The 16,417-nt window shown below is 39.3% G+C and overlaps 1 protein-coding gene across 3 annotated transcripts in view; it reads right to left on the bottom strand.

Moving 5' to 3' along the window:
* The window catches only part of PDE11A (phosphodiesterase 11A), a 413,214-nt gene that overhangs the window by 75,750 nt on the left and 321,047 nt on the right, over positions 1 to 16,417 (bottom strand). For all 3 annotated transcript variants that reach the window (XM_060621932.3, XM_060621931.3, XM_060621933.3), the window contains exons 11-12: positions 14,350 to 14,496; positions 13,999 to 14,106 (exon numbers count right to left, since the gene is read on the bottom strand). In XM_060621932.3, coding sequence (XP_060477915.1) covers positions 13,999 to 14,106; positions 14,350 to 14,496 — 255 coding nt within the window. The remainder of the gene's footprint in view (positions 1 to 13,998; positions 14,107 to 14,349; positions 14,497 to 16,417) is intronic.

Genomic DNA, 16,417 nt, shown 5'->3' with positions numbered 1-16,417 from the left:
GTCTTATGAATACCTTAATTCATATTAGCTTGGAGGACAGATTAAATTTATACAGATAATAAGGCAGGGTATATCTTGAAAACTAGGGTTTGGGAGAGGATTTGGCAACCCAGATTGAGAATCAGGTAGAGTATCTTATTACACAGAATACTTTTTTTTTTTTTTTTAAGTTTATTTATTTTTGAGAGGGAGAGAGGAGAGAGAGGGAGAACCTGTGAAGGAGCAGGGGAGGGGCAGAGAGAGAAAATCGCAAGAAGGTACTGTGCTGTCAGCTTGAACTCACGAACCGTGAGAACATGACCTGAGCCGAAATCAAGAGTCCGACACTTAACTGACTGAGCCACCCAGGTGACCCTAGAATCCGTTTTTATTGGCCTCTGGTAGCATGCTTATGAAATGCCTAGGCTCAGTGTGAGATATTTGGGGAGCAGTGGGATATAATTATAGAACCAGGATTCTTTGGTTCCTGCTGTCCTTTGGTTAGTTTGGAAGAGACAGTAAGCCTCTGGAAACATAAATCTATGCATTTTCTTGACCCAAAGCCCTTATGTCTTCCCCCTTGTACTTAGTTAAGTCTCCCATTTCATTATTTATTAAAATCTTTATCAGAGGGCAAGAGGAAGGGAAAGTAGGTTCAAACTGCTTCCTTTTTCATGTATATTTTTTCCCCAAACTCAGGACCACTAGATAGTATCTCTTCTCTTAGAGCAATAAAAACTTTGTTTTTTAATTAATTATGATTTTATTGCAGAAATAACTGAATAAGTTTCTGTGTTGACAGTTTTATTTTTAAATTTTTTTTTTAACGTTTATTTATTTTTGAGACAGAGAGAGACAGAGCATGAATGGGGGAGGGTCAGAGAGAGGGAGACACAGAATTGAAACAGGCTCCGGGCTCTGAGCTGTCAGCACAGGGGCCCGATGCGGGGCTCGAACTCACAGACCGTGTGATCGTGACCTGAACGGAAGTCGGCGCTCAACCGACTGAGCCACCCAGGCGCCCCGACAGTTTTATTTTTAAAAATTAAGTTGGGTTCTCTGCTACATTCAGAAATACACGTAATTTCACTAGCATAGCAAATAGGAATGTTAGTAAATTGTTGATGGGGGGAATGAAGTAGTCCATATCAAAGCTGTGTGTGCCCCTTCATTTTAAAATTTGGAGTTGGCTGTTGGTTTTAAGTTAATTTTATTTTACTTTAATGTATTGCCTGAATAGTTAAAAAAAAAATAAAATCGTAGTAAGAGACTTAGGATCAAAAACAGTAGTCCCTCATCCTTCCCCTTTCCTGATTCCCAAAGGCATCTAATCTTTTACTAATTTGGTAATTATTTTCTACCATATTTCTATATAGTATGTACATATTATTAGCACTTGGTTAGTCGTTAAGTGCCTATACAGTCCTTCCTATGTGCCGACACTCTCCTAAGAACTCTACAACTGTTTAACTGACTTAATTCGCATCACAGCCGTGTGAGGTAGAAACCACTGTTATCCCCAGGTAAGAAGAAACAGAGGCACAGAGAAGCTACGTAATGTGCTTAGGGACTTCGAGCTAGTACGTGGTAGAGGCGGGCCAACTCCCAGCATACAGGTGCCAGAGTTTGCTCTTAAACATTGATGTCTTGTGATGGGTGAGAATTATCTTCACACGTACTCTCTTCCCTCCCCCACATTCACAATGCAATCCAGATACAGCGCTTTCCTGATCTGCACTCTATTCATAGACACTGCTGAGCCAACTAGGATCTGGGGCTTGTTTCCCTTCTGATGTGAATGTTTTTATTTCCTGGAGTGAAGATTTCTTTGAACATCTGAGTCTTCTCACATCCTACACAGCTCTCCAAAGGGGCACACCATTTCTTAGATGCCTTCCCGTCCTGGGGACACCCTGTGGTGGCCTGGTCCTGCTCTGTGGTCTGGATTCTCTATCTGCTGCCAGCTTTTCTCTCCCAGGGTTGACCTCCAGGCTCTTGCAACCCACATCTCTGTCCTTCTTCATTTCCCCCCTCATTTCGCAGGAGCACATCTGTCAGTGGCGTTGTGAGAAAGGGTATTAACTTTTCAACACTGGGGGAGTGAATTAGCTTTTGAGGCTTTGCAGGACTGAAAATGTCTTCATTCAGTTGTTAGCCTCCCCTACAATTCTGGGTTGCAACATTTCCACTCAGAATGTTGAAAGACTGCTCTATGGTTTTCTAACTTCTGAAGCCGTTTCTGAGAAGTATATGCAGTTCTTATTCCTAACGCTTTATGCTATTTGATTTCCTCTCTCTTAGAATCCTCTCTCTATCCCTAGGGTTTGGCAATTTCTCAAAGATATGCTTTGGTTTGGGACTTTTCCCCCATCATTTGGCTTGGCAAGGCTTTTTCAACATGGAGGCTCAGTTTCTTCAGTACAATATTTTTGTAATCTTTCTAAAAAATAGTTTTCTTTTTACTGTTGTGTCCTATTGAATGGAACTCCAATTGAATATTGGACTTCCTGTATTGATTCTTTTATTTTCTTGCCTCTTCTTTCCCACATTTTCCCCCTCTTTCCAGGAATAATAATATTTTTAATTTGTAAGCATTTTCTTGCCTGTTGCTCCTTTTCTCATAGCATGCTATTCTTTTCTCATTATAGTCTTTTATCTTTTTGAAGATAATTATAATTCCTCTGAAATTCTCTTCTGCTCCTTGTTACCTGTTTCCTCTAACTCCTTTTCCTCTCTGTTTGCTGGTTTCCCTCAAACACCTGATATCCTTGAGTGTCTACTCATCTAAGAGTAAAGTATTATAATGTTTGCCACACACCAGTGTTTGGGGGTGGTGTCTGTAGATTTCTGGGCCTTCCCACAAGGTGAGCAGATGGCCAGCTGGTCTTTTGTTGGGGGCCCCAAATGTCAGTATCTAAACTCCTGTTCTGTGGACGTCCCAATCTCTTGCTTGGAAATGGTGTAAACATGGATGTTGACATTATGAGAAAAGAGACTTGTATCTTCTCATCTTTGAGAATGTAGACTTTCACTTAATTCTCTCATTTTCGGGATGTACTTCACCTTAACTTTTCTTTTGCTGGTGTCCTCAAGTCTGGGGTTTAGTTTCTGCAGCAAATATTCTATCTCCTGCATAGGTGAGAAGAGTAGGCCTCTGACTATATGGAGAAGGGGTGGGGACTTGGGGACTCAGTGTTTTCATCACCCCCTCCCTCCACTTCACCCCATTTTTGTATTCTCTAATGCCTCTGGATCCTAAGCCTTGATAGGTTCTGGAGGGGATGTTTCTCACGTGTACCACTTCCTCCATCCCCTCACCCCAAAGGCACTTGGGTTAGATCTTCCTTTTCTCTACTAAACTATGAACATCCTCCCTCCATTTTCTGCCCTCATGCATTATGGTTCCATGAAAGGTGGGATGTGTATCCATTTCTTGTTCCCTTCCTATTTTTGGTGTGATTTTGAAGGGAGAAGGGATATAAAGGTCTTTGTCATCTCTGTCATCTTGAAACTATAAGTCAGTTTTGCTGGGTTTGGATCTTGTTAATAATAAGTAAATCCTGAAAGTCTATCAAATATGAAATAATTATCCACAATACTGTGGAAATCAGTGCTGTAAACAATAGAACTGCACTAAAATTTAGAGAGGTTTTGCCTGTGAAAATGTTATTAATTAGAATGAGCTGATGAATTAGAACAGTAAGAATAGGGATAATGTTAAAATAAGGTAATTAGATTAGATATTTAATTGGGAGTTGAAACCAAATGCCTCTAATAGGCTCCAGATCAAAACCCTGAGTCATTTTTAAGCCATCAGTTATCACCCATTATATAAAATGATGGGATATATTTTACTGTGATTTTCTATGCAGCCACTTTCCTCCCCGCCCCTTCCTAGGAATCCACATTGAGCTCTTAAACTATTTGGATCATGGATACTTCTGAGAATTTGATAAAAGTCATGGCCCCTCTTCCCAGAAATTATTCTATAATGTTATGGTATTCAAAGACCATGAAACCCAACTCTAGATCATCAGAGTAAAGAATCCCTGAAGTACAGCACACACACAGTCACACAGAACATATTTACCTCTCTCAACTGTGATACCTGAGTTACTGAAGCAGCACCTATCTCTTGACTGTGATTTAAAGCTGCCTGGTAAATGGTTTCTAGAGAATCATCAGGCTTGAAACGTGTCCACCTGCCAGTAAATGTCCGTTCGCCCCTCCCCCACCCCATCCATCTTCCTTCAAACCGTCTTCATTCAGACCTACACTTACCCATGTCGAGGAGAAAAAGTCAACTGCCTGCTGAGGACAATATACTATCAAAAGAACACAGTGGCAGTGGAAAGTATTATTTAATGTATTTATCCCATGCCTGACTCTATTTTATTCTTTTATTTTCAAATACAATGATATCTTTTCTCTTCCTGACCCAAGAATTCTGGGTTTTATTGACCTTTAAATTAATCTATTTTCTTACCTATATTTCTTCACAGTCCATATAAAAACTGTAAGGCAATGGGTACAATACATCTAAGCAAAGTGACGGTCAATTCATATAGACCTAGTTCTCACATCACCCTTTCCAGAAAAGTCTGTGGCTACTCTCTGAGTAGGCTTCCAATGATAGTCCTCTCTTGGCTTAAAACGTATGCTGAGATAATCCTGCTTCTGGCCACCAAAGCATATAATCAATGGGATCCAAAGAACCCAGAAAATTAGATTGATTCACGGGGTACCCTAGGCTATCCAGTAATTTCCTTTCATCTGGTCACCGTAAAATTTAAACCAGCTAGGATATACGACCAAAGCTGATCCCATACAACACTAGTAAATGGAGGAATATCATGGGCAGAGAAAAATGACTGTTGTTTTGTGGCTCCGCAGAATCCAAAAAGGCTTAAAAAACAATAGCCATAATATCAACACAATATAGATGGTGCTACAGAGGCTTCATTCATTTAACAAATGTTATTAAGTGCTTATTATGTATCAAGCAACTGGTATATCTGAGAAAAGGCTTGGGGTATTATTAACAACAGCTAACACTTCCATAGTGCAGTGTATGCCAGGCACTGTTCTAAATACTTCAAACACGTTAACTCATTTAATCCTTCTAAGAACCGTCTAAGGGAAACACTGTTCTTATCTCCCTCATTTTACAGATGAGGATATTGAGGCACTAAACTACATTGTTAGAATGTAACAGAGGTGGATGAGAGCTCAGGCAACCTGGCTCCCGAGTGTGTTCTCATCCACTGTACTATTCCAGCCACTAGGGTGAGGGTGAGGGTACAGTTATGCAGCTTTTATATATTCTTGTGATGATAGAGTGCTAGGTGACATGGCTCTAAAGAATCAGTTGGTGTGTGCTTTATACCATGAAGGATGTTATTCTTGAATAGTAATAGGTTGATATTGCAGAGCCACTGGACATCTTGAGCCTAACATAAGCTCTGGTGCATGAAGATATAACTGATAATAAATAGTGATTTACAAATGAGGGTTGGAGAGAAAAGAGATATAATGGTTTATATGTAACATCCCAACTTTATAAAAATTCTCAATATATGCATAAAAAAAGATTGTAAGTATGTACATCAAAACATTACTGGGATCACAGGTGACTTAAAAATTTTCCTTTGCATCCAAAATTTCCATAAAGAACGTGTGTGTGTGTGTGTGTGTGTGTGTGTGTGTGTGTGTAGGTAAAAATATATATATAACAGCATGCTCAGCCACCCTGCTGTGTTTCTGGAGAAGGTAGATTACGGACTGCATGCTCCTTGTCATATGTGTGAACTGGCATGGGAATCTGAGAAAGTGATGCCAGAAATTCTGCCTTCACATTTGTTTTTGAACCTTGGGTGTCAGAGATACTGAATGATGAGGGATTTCTTGAGTTCATCCTGTTGATTTCAAGATCTGCCACATGGCAGACTAAGGAGGGAGGGAGTCCAATGATCTACTAGAAATTCCTAATGGTCACAGAAATTCCAAAGTGAAGGTTCTTGGTTCTGAATGTTCCTCCATGGATGCTGACAGCCAGGCACAGAAGCAGAGTCCTCAGTGGATTGGCTAAGGTTGAGGGAGAGTGTGATGGGTTTTTGTAGAGTCTTTCTTCTCCCCTTCATCCTTGTCTCTTCGGGGTAAGAAGAGCAATGAGGCCTGCTCAGACCATTCCAAGGGGTTTTGACGAACATGGTTTTTCAAGGAAGTGCCCTTCTCGAAGAATCTGCACACCATATCCCTAATTTGTGTCATGTCTCAACGGACCTACAGATGATTTCAACTTGGAAGTGATGTGAGCTTAGGACTGAAACGCAGCATTTAAAGAAACAACATTTAATTTCTGGTTTTCTTAATTTCTGGTGTGCAGAGTGTTGCAGGGTCACTGTCTGGGGTCTTCGTTTGGTACAGTATTAAAATCAAATTTGTTTTAGCCAAAGAGCACTCTTTGAGGGCTTCATTGTAAATGCCACATCCAGGATGCTCATGTCTATCTGTGAAACTTAGATCTGCGAACAAGAATCAGAGGTGCTATGAGAAGGGTGCCTTCAGTCACCCTCCCAACTGAGCACACACCCCAGTGTGGGTGGAACAGCGTCGTGAGAGTTGTTAAGGCACATGTTTGGGCTCCATGGGCATGTACAGTAAGCCCAGCATGTTTCCCTTTGGGGCTCTGTTTTGTTTGCTTCAAGAAGGAATGGCTACCTCTCAACATACAAATCCAAGGGACAGGCTGATGGGCATCAACCTATTCAGTTGCTCCAAAGCAATGAGTTTAGGCAGAGGACTTTCTCAAGCTTTAAGGTGGAAGCAGATTTCAATTACTTACCAAGAGCGCTTATAAACTAATGGATGCTACTTGATGCCATATCCTACCTTCTTTTAAAAATAGAATCCTATTGGGGTGCCTGGGTGGCTCAGTCGGTTAAGCGTCCGACTTTGGCTCTGGTCATGATCTCGCAGTTTGTGAGTTCGAGCCCTGCATGGGGCTCTGTGTTGACAGCTCAGAGCCTGGAGCCTGTTTCAGATTCTGTGTCTCCCTCTCTCTCTGCCCCTCCCCCGCTTGCACTCTGTCTCTCTCAAAAATATATAAACGTAAAAAAAAAAATTAAAAAAAAAAAAAGAATCCTACCTTTGTCAACCAGGGAGAGAACAGGTGTTAATAGCCACAATCCTCTACTAGGGAAAAAACACTACTTCACAAACCAGAGCATCTAGATTTAATGGTTATACCCCTCTGCTATTTACAGTAATATTTACCATAATATTTACAGTGTGCTGAGCTGAAAAAGAGGCACTTCAGTCCTATTTTTGAGGTCCAGAGACCAGAACCTTTCCAGCTGTTAGGGGACCAACATCCAGCACTATGTTTATGTGTCTCTTTAACCAAAGCATGTAATGTTACACAAACCAGTTGTAGTTTGTCTAATTGTCCATGGGAGTGGGGTAGTTTGATCAAATTTGCTTCTCTTTTTCCTCAAGATGAATGCAGCCAAATACTGATTAAGTCTACAATGACCCTTCCCTTACCAAGCTAAGAGTTGGGAAAACCTTACAGTCTATATTTAAATACTTTCTGTTAAATACTTTCTGTTACAAGCAGAAGCCTCTGAAGGCACTTTTCATCAAACTGTAAAACCTAAGTCATGTTTTGGACATACTGTGACTCTTAACCTAAAATAATGTGGCAAATGTTTGCTCATGGAAGTCTGAGAAAGGCAAAACTTAGTGGTCTGTCTGGTGTAATTACGTGTGTTGAGAAAAACGCTTGGTGCATGAAAAAAAACTGGGTTGATTTTAATAAATTTTATTGGGTTATTTTTTAACCACTTCCAAGACTTAATTTTTAATCTACTTACCACCATAATTTAAATAATTTATTTTGGCAAGTTAAAAGCATACACAGACTAGAATACTATAATGACCCCCCACATATTCATTATCTAACTTCAACAGGATCCATGGTTTGCTGGTCTTGTTTCACCTCTCTGTTCACATGTATTGTTTTGTTGGTTTGTGTGCTAGAGTCTTTTAAAGCAAACCTCCAGCATGTGTCAACACACTTTGTTTCATTCTCAAGAAGATCTGATGTAGTCAAAAACTGGCCAAACACCTCTGCTCTCATACTTTGATAAAATGTGTAAAAAGATATACAAATGGTATAATTATGGGAATTTTCAGGTAGGTATCTTAACAAGGCTTGAAAAAAAAACCCAGTTTCTACTTCAATTTAGATAATATAAGAAATATATCTGCATGCATGCAGCACACATTGTATTTCAAGAAGAAACAAGAAAAAGCATATTTGATTCTTAAGGACTTAGCTTTCAACACTAAAAATATATGTGCTTTGCAATATTTTGAGGGCAGAGATTTTTTTTGTTCCTGTTTGGGAAGATAGTTTATAGTTTATGATAAATTACTACTGAACTGAATATAATACAACATGTGGTTTGTGAGTACAGAAAATGAGGCCGATTACTTGGCAAACATTAATTGTGCAGAGATAGACCTCTCCGAGTACGAGGCCAGGCTGATGAATTTCAAGAATATGGTGGCTCTTCAAAGATTACCCAAATTTGTATTAGCCATCACTGAGCCAAAATTGAACACGGGACTCATGAAGAATTAAAACTTTTTAAAGCTCCCAACTTGACACCCTGAAGTGCCAGTTTTCAGCCCCAAGAAAGTGCCATCACTAAGTTATAAACCGTGGAAAATGGAGGCTGTGATAAACGATCCTGGCTCTGCTGCTGGGTCTCCCTGACCTGGAGGACGCGGCTGGTGTCATAAAACACAAAGCGACAGATTAAGCAGTTTACCAACACCGTAAAAATCTCAAGAATAAATTCCCTTTAATAAAAAATCCTATATTGTAACTAGGCAGCCTCAACCCTGAAACCACATTCATTTCCTTACCAGCCTGTGTCCATAAGCAAGAGCTTATATGTTCACCGAAACGCCGGACGTGATTATGTTCATACACTTTTACAATTTACATGTCCTAAGAAAAATACCCAGCTCTGGCTGATGGTGCGGGAGAATTTATTTTCACTAGAAAGGGAATGACCCATAACTCATGAATGGCAGCGCTTAAAGTGAGTTATGGAGGTTACTCTCCTGTGTGAGGAAATGGATTGGATTATCCTTCTGCCCAATTGTATGTTTGGTTATTAGCACACAGGTTCTTAATTATGTGTGGCTTTGCCTTTTCCCTTTTATAAAATAAATGTGGATAAAGGGAATGTCAACTAGAAGCATGGAGTGCCTAATTGGGGCTCTCAGAGGTGGCCAGAGAGAATAAAAATAGAAATGTTCTTAAATGATTAAAAAGCAGGAGTCATAAATGTAATTTAAACAGTATTCAAATTGATTAGCTCCATAGTTAATTTGTAGTGCCCAGTACTGATAATCTGCAAATACATTGAAAATCACTCTTTTCTTAAATTAAATATTTACCATCTTTTAAAGTTACACTGGAAGTCAAGACATACCTACATGAAGATTAAAGAACTGGCTTTTCTAACATGCAGATTTTATTGCATTATTATGATAATGCTACCATTTATTTTAAGGTAGGTAGAGTAGTTGCTACTTACATTGAAAAGGAAATACAATGATGTTTGATAATTATAAACATGATTATTGTTTGTCACTTTATTATACACAGTTACAGAACAAAACAGGTCTTTGCACCCCACAATGTTACGATCTACAAAGAAATTAGATTCCTGTTGAGATTGGGATTCTGGTTACTTAGTGAAAACAATTTTATTCAAAAATTAAATTGGTTCTAAAAAAATTTAATTGGTTCTGTCCTTCTTGGGAGGTTGGGGGTGGTGGGGTGGTGGGGAGGAGAGTTCTAATTGTGCTTCTCAGATCTCCTTCCAGAATAAATTTTCTATCTCAAAAATCAAGGACTTCTCTGAAAATGGCAGACAGCAGACAGCACATTATCCTCAAGCTGGTGAATAGGATGGATTTTTCTCCCTAAACGTCCCTTCTGCTTTCTAGTTTGAATGATCAATAAAATGCCTTGGCTTATCTCTGAAAATAACCTTGTTGACAACACAAATATGGACTTAAACACGCTACCTCCACATTTAAGATTTAAGAAGCCCCCAGTAAATGTCAGGGGGTGTCAATGTGTTTGCTGTGATACTTGGTTATTATTAGTGTTTAACTGCAATCCCCCACCAGCGCCACACTGCCAGCAGCACCATAAATTTTAATGTGAAGATGTGCTCTTCTCTTTTCATATCCAGTGAATTCTGCAGGATCATAATATTCTATATGAACCCTAGCTGAACCTTAGTGTGATATGAAGGAAAAACAAGATTTCTAACAGTGATAGTTGTTCATCGTTTTATAGTTTTTTAAAAAACTGGACACTAAGCAACATGAATAATATCACTCTCAACTAAATCCACTCATTCAAATGAATCTCTATTGAGCCCTACAGGATGCAGGGCATGGCCCAAAGTGCTAATGAGTACATTTATGGGATAGTAAAGAACACTGACTCTTAAGGAAACCTTTTTCTCCCCCCGCCCCTGGAGAATCTGTCAGAACTCATACATCATTTATAAAACCAAAAAATGTCTCTGCAACCTTAGCACCACCACATACCTTTTATTTTACAGAATACAAACAAAAGCACAGCCATTTTCTTTATCTGGTCTGCATGTTAATATAAGAAATGCATTCTCATCTTTCATTATGTATGTGCTTAATGGAATATTTATTCTACAAGCTTCCATAAACAAAGAGAATTTGTATAATTATTCTTGATCTGCAGGTTTTTATTCCTTGTTTTAACCACAAATAGTAGCTGGCACTACATGCTGTATTTATTCAAGGAATCCAAAATATTTGGTAAATTTTAACTATATAAACATCTCTTTAGAAGCAAAGAATAATATTGAAGCTTTCATTTCAAAATTTGGAATTTCAGGCCAGAGGCATGGAATAAATTAGGAAATCATTAGTAGGGTTCCCAGTGAGCTAAATTTCCACCCTTTTACATCAAATCGCCTATTCTTCAAAGTGGTCCATTCTTTTTTTTCTCCCCTGCCAAAGGAACAAAACCTATTCGTTACCTAGACATGCGGTTGAATACTTTTGCAAAATGTAATTCTGAGTCAGTAAGTTTATTTTTCATATTCAAAATGACTTCAGGGTTAAAGGTTTGGAAGCTGCTGCGTATATTTACAATTTGCTTGTCCTGTTGTACATGGTGTCATAATTTGCTCAGCAATGATACAGGACTATGCATCTTCCCACTCTCAGAGACAATGGGCTTGGAAAAATACACACAAGCCCACAGATATAAGGTCGCATGTATTATTCCTGCTAACAGCTGGGTGGGCAAGGCAGTCAGAATACAGCTCACCCTGATAGGAGGGGCTCTTTTTGGACACACTGGTTCTGTTGGTGCCTCTTTAAAGAAAAGAGTGCTGCAGTGTGTGCCTTATTATCTCTTGTCCTAGAAGAAAAGAAATACTTTGAGGGAAGGTTGGGAAGGTTTTTTCCCTCTTCTTTCCTGGCAACTGGCTGGGAAACTTTGCCTTGGAGTGCCATCTAGAGGAAAACTTAGTATATGTGCGCCATGCTCTTCCGGCTTTGGGACTCAGGCCAAATCCAGTGGTGGGTGCGTGGTGATTTTTTTTTTTTTTTTTTTTATATTAAGAGAATATCTTGTTTCTAACTCAACACATGGAAATGCAATATGAGATAACTCAAATGCAAATACAATCACTGATGAGAACAAAACAGCGAAAGCTCCTAACGGTCTTCAGGAGTGTGAGGAGGTTATCATTTTGCCATAGGCTGAGGTTGTATTCCAGAAATTAGAATTGATGAGTAAATTAAATTCACCCTTTTCGTCACTGACCAAGTAATCTTTTTTTCATCTCGATAATTATTTTCTTAGTTAAAAAATTCTCATTAACCAGCCTGCCCATGGTCAAGTTGAAGAGACGGCTTGTGTTAGGGACAGAAGTTGACATTTTCAACCTATTGTAACCCTTAGTCAAGTTCAGCAAAATTTAATGAGCAGGAAATAATATCTTTTCCAGATGTGGCTTCTCAATTCAACGTGAGGGAGAAAAACTAACATTCACCAATGTAGTCTTTTCAAAGTCAGGATGGGAACGTTAACAGAGAATGCTCCTCTTTTTGAGCTAGCATTAATACAAAAACAAAACTGAAAACCTCTCACACAGTGCTACTCTTCAAGGTTGCTGAGCAGGCTTGCAAAAATAACTATACCCTTGGAATATTCTGGAAGTATGAATACCCCCATTGTAGAGACAGAGTTTGAGAGTTCTGCTTTCTTCAAGTTGTTGAAAAGGATCCAGATTGTCTGTATTTTGGAAACATTTACTGAAGAAAACTTGTATGTATTTCCTTCTACTCCTAAGTGTCCTCCTCGACGCCATTGCTCTTGCTAACTTCCCCCATCCCAACTATTTTAAGGCTTGTCATAGAAGTCTGTTTCTATCTTTGACATCTCTAACTCACAGTATCAAGGCCATTCCTTTTTTCCTTCATTGAACAAGGCTCCTGCTTACTTATTTTTGGCAATCCACCATAAATCCAGAGGTTCTCCAAAATAACAGGTTAATTTCTTTATTGAATGTCTTCTGTGAGCTAGACACATAAACTCTGCACACAGAAAATTATTCTTTGTCTACTGAGATCTGATACGGAAAAGCAAGATGAAAGTGGTTAATTTATTTTTCTTAAAGCAACATTGGTCCTCAAGCAATTAAGGCTAATAGTTCAAAGCATCTTCCTCCCTCATTTGACTGACCAACTGCTTTAATGGGGTACATTACAGAAGAACAGGGCCAGTCCAGTTTTTCTAGGCCAATCTGCTAGTCCTTAAGCAATTGAGGACCCCAAAACAAGTTCTCAAGTATAAAAGTGAAGACTTTTTGGTCCCATCTTTTCATGCTATATGCACACTTGAGTTCAAGTTGATCTAACACACATCTGTTGAAAACGTTCCAAGTGCATGATTGCATGCAAAATGCTGGTGAGGCCCTCAATAAACAAATGTTGGGCAAGCAAGTAAATGTTGAAAGAATAAGAAATTGTCTCTTTAGTTTCAAGCTGCTGATTCTATAGCATGAGAATGAGAGATCTGTGACTTAAAACACACAGCAGAAAGACATGTTGTACTAGACAAAGTACAGAGACAGAAGTAATTATTGATGTTTGGGGAGAAAGGGGAAGACTTTGGGGAAAAACTGGCATTAGATCAATGCCTTAGCGGATGAGTAAAATTTTAACAGGCAGAGAACGGGGCAGAGCACTTCATAAGGAAGGTGCAGACGGTCCTTATTCATCTGGCCAAAGGAAAATGTATGTCATTTGGAGTTCCCTATCTTGGATTTCAATTTTAGTGTGGTTACAAAGATGGAAGCTACTTAAATTTATGTTATAATAATCTGAAACTTGTGTTCTATTTTATATGGTAAATATGTTAATACACATACACATATAGAGTCAGCAGCTTGAAAGTAAACATATATGTTTACATGTAAATACTTATGTTTTGCCATCTTCCCTGGCATTCTCTCAGGACTTCCATGTGCCTGTGGGTAATGCTCACACACCCCTACTATGGCTTTCCACCAGCCTAGAGAGTCTTACCTAGTGATCTCTTTGTTCTGTTACTCATACCCATATCCTCTGCAGAAAGATTACTTTGAAAATCCAAGCATTTCTTTTGTAAAAAGAACCAGTTTCCCGAGATAAAACATTGAAAAGAGACTCAAGCAATCATTCCAAGACTACACCTGCTTCAAGGTGTCAGTGATTTTACAGTTTTAAAGTTCAGAAATTGTTGTGAAATATATACTCCCATAACCAGGGCAGGTAAGTTCTAGTGTAAAATAAATCATGTGGCAATTTGTCAGAGAAACTGAAATATGAAGGAGAAGGCTGTAGGTCCATACAAATGACAGATGACCTTCCACCACCACTGAACACACTTACTGTTAACATTGCAAACATCAGCTGGCACACATTGAAGGCGTGTCTCCAGTTGTGGTACAGAACCATTCGATAATTTTTCCTCACTGTCAAGAGCCACCTACATAGTGTCTGAAATGGGAAGGGAGAGGTTGTATCAGGCAGTTGTATGTGTCTCCAGTGGGCTGTCATCAAAACGATGCCTTCTGTCTGAGTGATCTTCAACAACCAAAGTCCTCCCACAAAGCTCCCATGATTCTCATGGCAATCCCATGAGGTGTGCAGGCTGAGTATTATCACACTCAATTTGGGAAACCTGGCTACCATGCTGTCCCATGTACACTCCTGGGGTCAACGCAACATGGAATATCTTACCTCATAGTCAATTTTAAATTTCTGTACCATCCCCAGCTCCATGAACATCCGCAGGGCAGCTGTGATCATGGCGTCAACATCAAGAGAAAAGTCATCAAAATGTATGTCATCGATGGCAAGTTCTGACACCAGAGGGATGTTGGCTGCCTACAAAACAGAAGACATAAGTCAAGCCAAGTTCACCAGCTTTTCCAAAACCCTCATCTTGCTCTCCTTTCCTGCTTATCAGACATGCGACATAAATCAGACCTGACCTACACTTACACTCTGATACAGCTAAACCCTGAGCTGGAAATGTCTTTTGTTTCTGAACTGCAAATGCCCCAAGCAAATGAAGAGGGTGGGAGGGGGGAAGGAAGCTAATCTGAAGAAAAAATATACACACTGGATCTAGTCTGCAGAATTTAGAATATAAAGCTGTCTAGTTTACTGAAACTGCAGCCATACAATATATACTGATGCATATTACAAAGCACTAAATGCAAGAAACATCTGGGCAGCCAGCAGCTGTGAATTTTAATTGCTGCTATTCAGAGGAGGACATGGGAATACACTGCTTTGCCTTGTTTCTTGTATTCTTATATCCTTGTTTCTTGTATCCTAATATCCTGTAGCTGTGCACATGCGCTTTGTTACCATGTGTTCTGTATATTCAGAAGGATGAAAAGGATCAGACATCACATCTCTGGCACAAAATTTTCTCTTAATAAAATATAATTGTTTGGAGGATCAGCACAAGCATATGTTTCATCAAAAGAATAAATTTACAATATCATTTAGTTTCATTCTATATCAACATCACAACGTTAATTACAATACTGGTCATACATATTCAGGGTTTTCAAAACACTCACATTAGGCAGCTGTCAATCAGTTGCCCCACACAAACTTAAAGGGAAGAAAAAATCCTTGGGGATCATTTTCATGCTGATTTCATTGAGTTTAACCATATCCTTTGGGCCACTCTTGGTAATCATTTCCACCTTTTCAGGTTATCAGAGACATTCTGGATTCATATTTCTAGTCTAATTGCTGGGTATAAATTATGCAAGGGGTAATCTGTACCCTGGGATTATTTTGGCTGAGCAATGAAATCCAACTCTGGACATTCTAAACATTCTGGAACTTCCTTCCCAACTGCATGCTCCTCCATAACAGCTTACATTTCTAGATTAAAATCTAAACACTGGTTATTCCCCACAACACAGAAGAACAATAATAAATACAGTACAGTATTATCTATATGCACATGGTTGTACGATAGGCATCTAGAACTTTTTCATCTTGTGTGATTGAAACTCTGCACCCAGTAAACAACTCCCCATCTTCTCTCCTCTCAGGCCTCTGGCAGTCACCATTTTATTTTCTGTTTCTATGAGTTTGATTACTATAGATACCTCATATAAGTGGGATCATGTAGCATTTGTCTTTCAGTGATTGGCTTATTTCACTTAAGCATAATTTCTTCAAAGTTCATTCATGCTGTACCATATGACAGCATTTCCTTCTTTTTTACGGCTAATATTCCACAGTATGTGTATGCAGCTGACCCTTGAACAACATGGGTTTGAGCTGCATGAATCCATTTATATGTGTCTTTTTAAAAAAAAATATTTTAAAATGTTTATTTATTTTTGAGAGAGAGACACACACACACACAGAGTGCGAGTTAGGGAGGGGCAGAGAGAGAGGGAGACACAGAATCTGAAGCAGGCTCCAGGCTCCGAGCTGTCAGCGCAGAGCCTGACATGGGGCTCGAACCCATGAATCATGAGATCATGACCTGAGCCAAAGCCGGACGCTTAACTGACTGAGCCATCCAGGCACCCCTGTATGTGTCTTTTTTCAATAAGTAAGGCATAGTACTGTAAATGTATTTTCTCTTTCTCTGATCCTCTTTAAAAAAATTATTATTTTTTAGTCTATTTATTTTTAGAGAGAGTGTGTGTGCAAACAGGGGAAGGACAGAGAGAGAAGGCTAGAAAGAATCCCAAGTAGGCTCCACGCTGTCAGCACAGAGCCTGATACAGGTATGATCTGAGCCAAGATCAAGAGTCGGATGCCCCTT

Source organism: Panthera onca, chromosome C1 (assembly GCF_046562875.1).
Source record: "Panthera onca isolate mPanOnc1 chromosome C1, mPanOnc1 haplotype 2, whole genome shotgun sequence".
Taxonomy (NCBI): Eukaryota; Metazoa; Chordata; class Mammalia; order Carnivora; family Felidae; genus Panthera; species Panthera onca.
The sequence above is the reverse complement of the archived record's forward strand: the minus strand, read 5'-3'. Positions and strand labels throughout refer to the sequence as shown.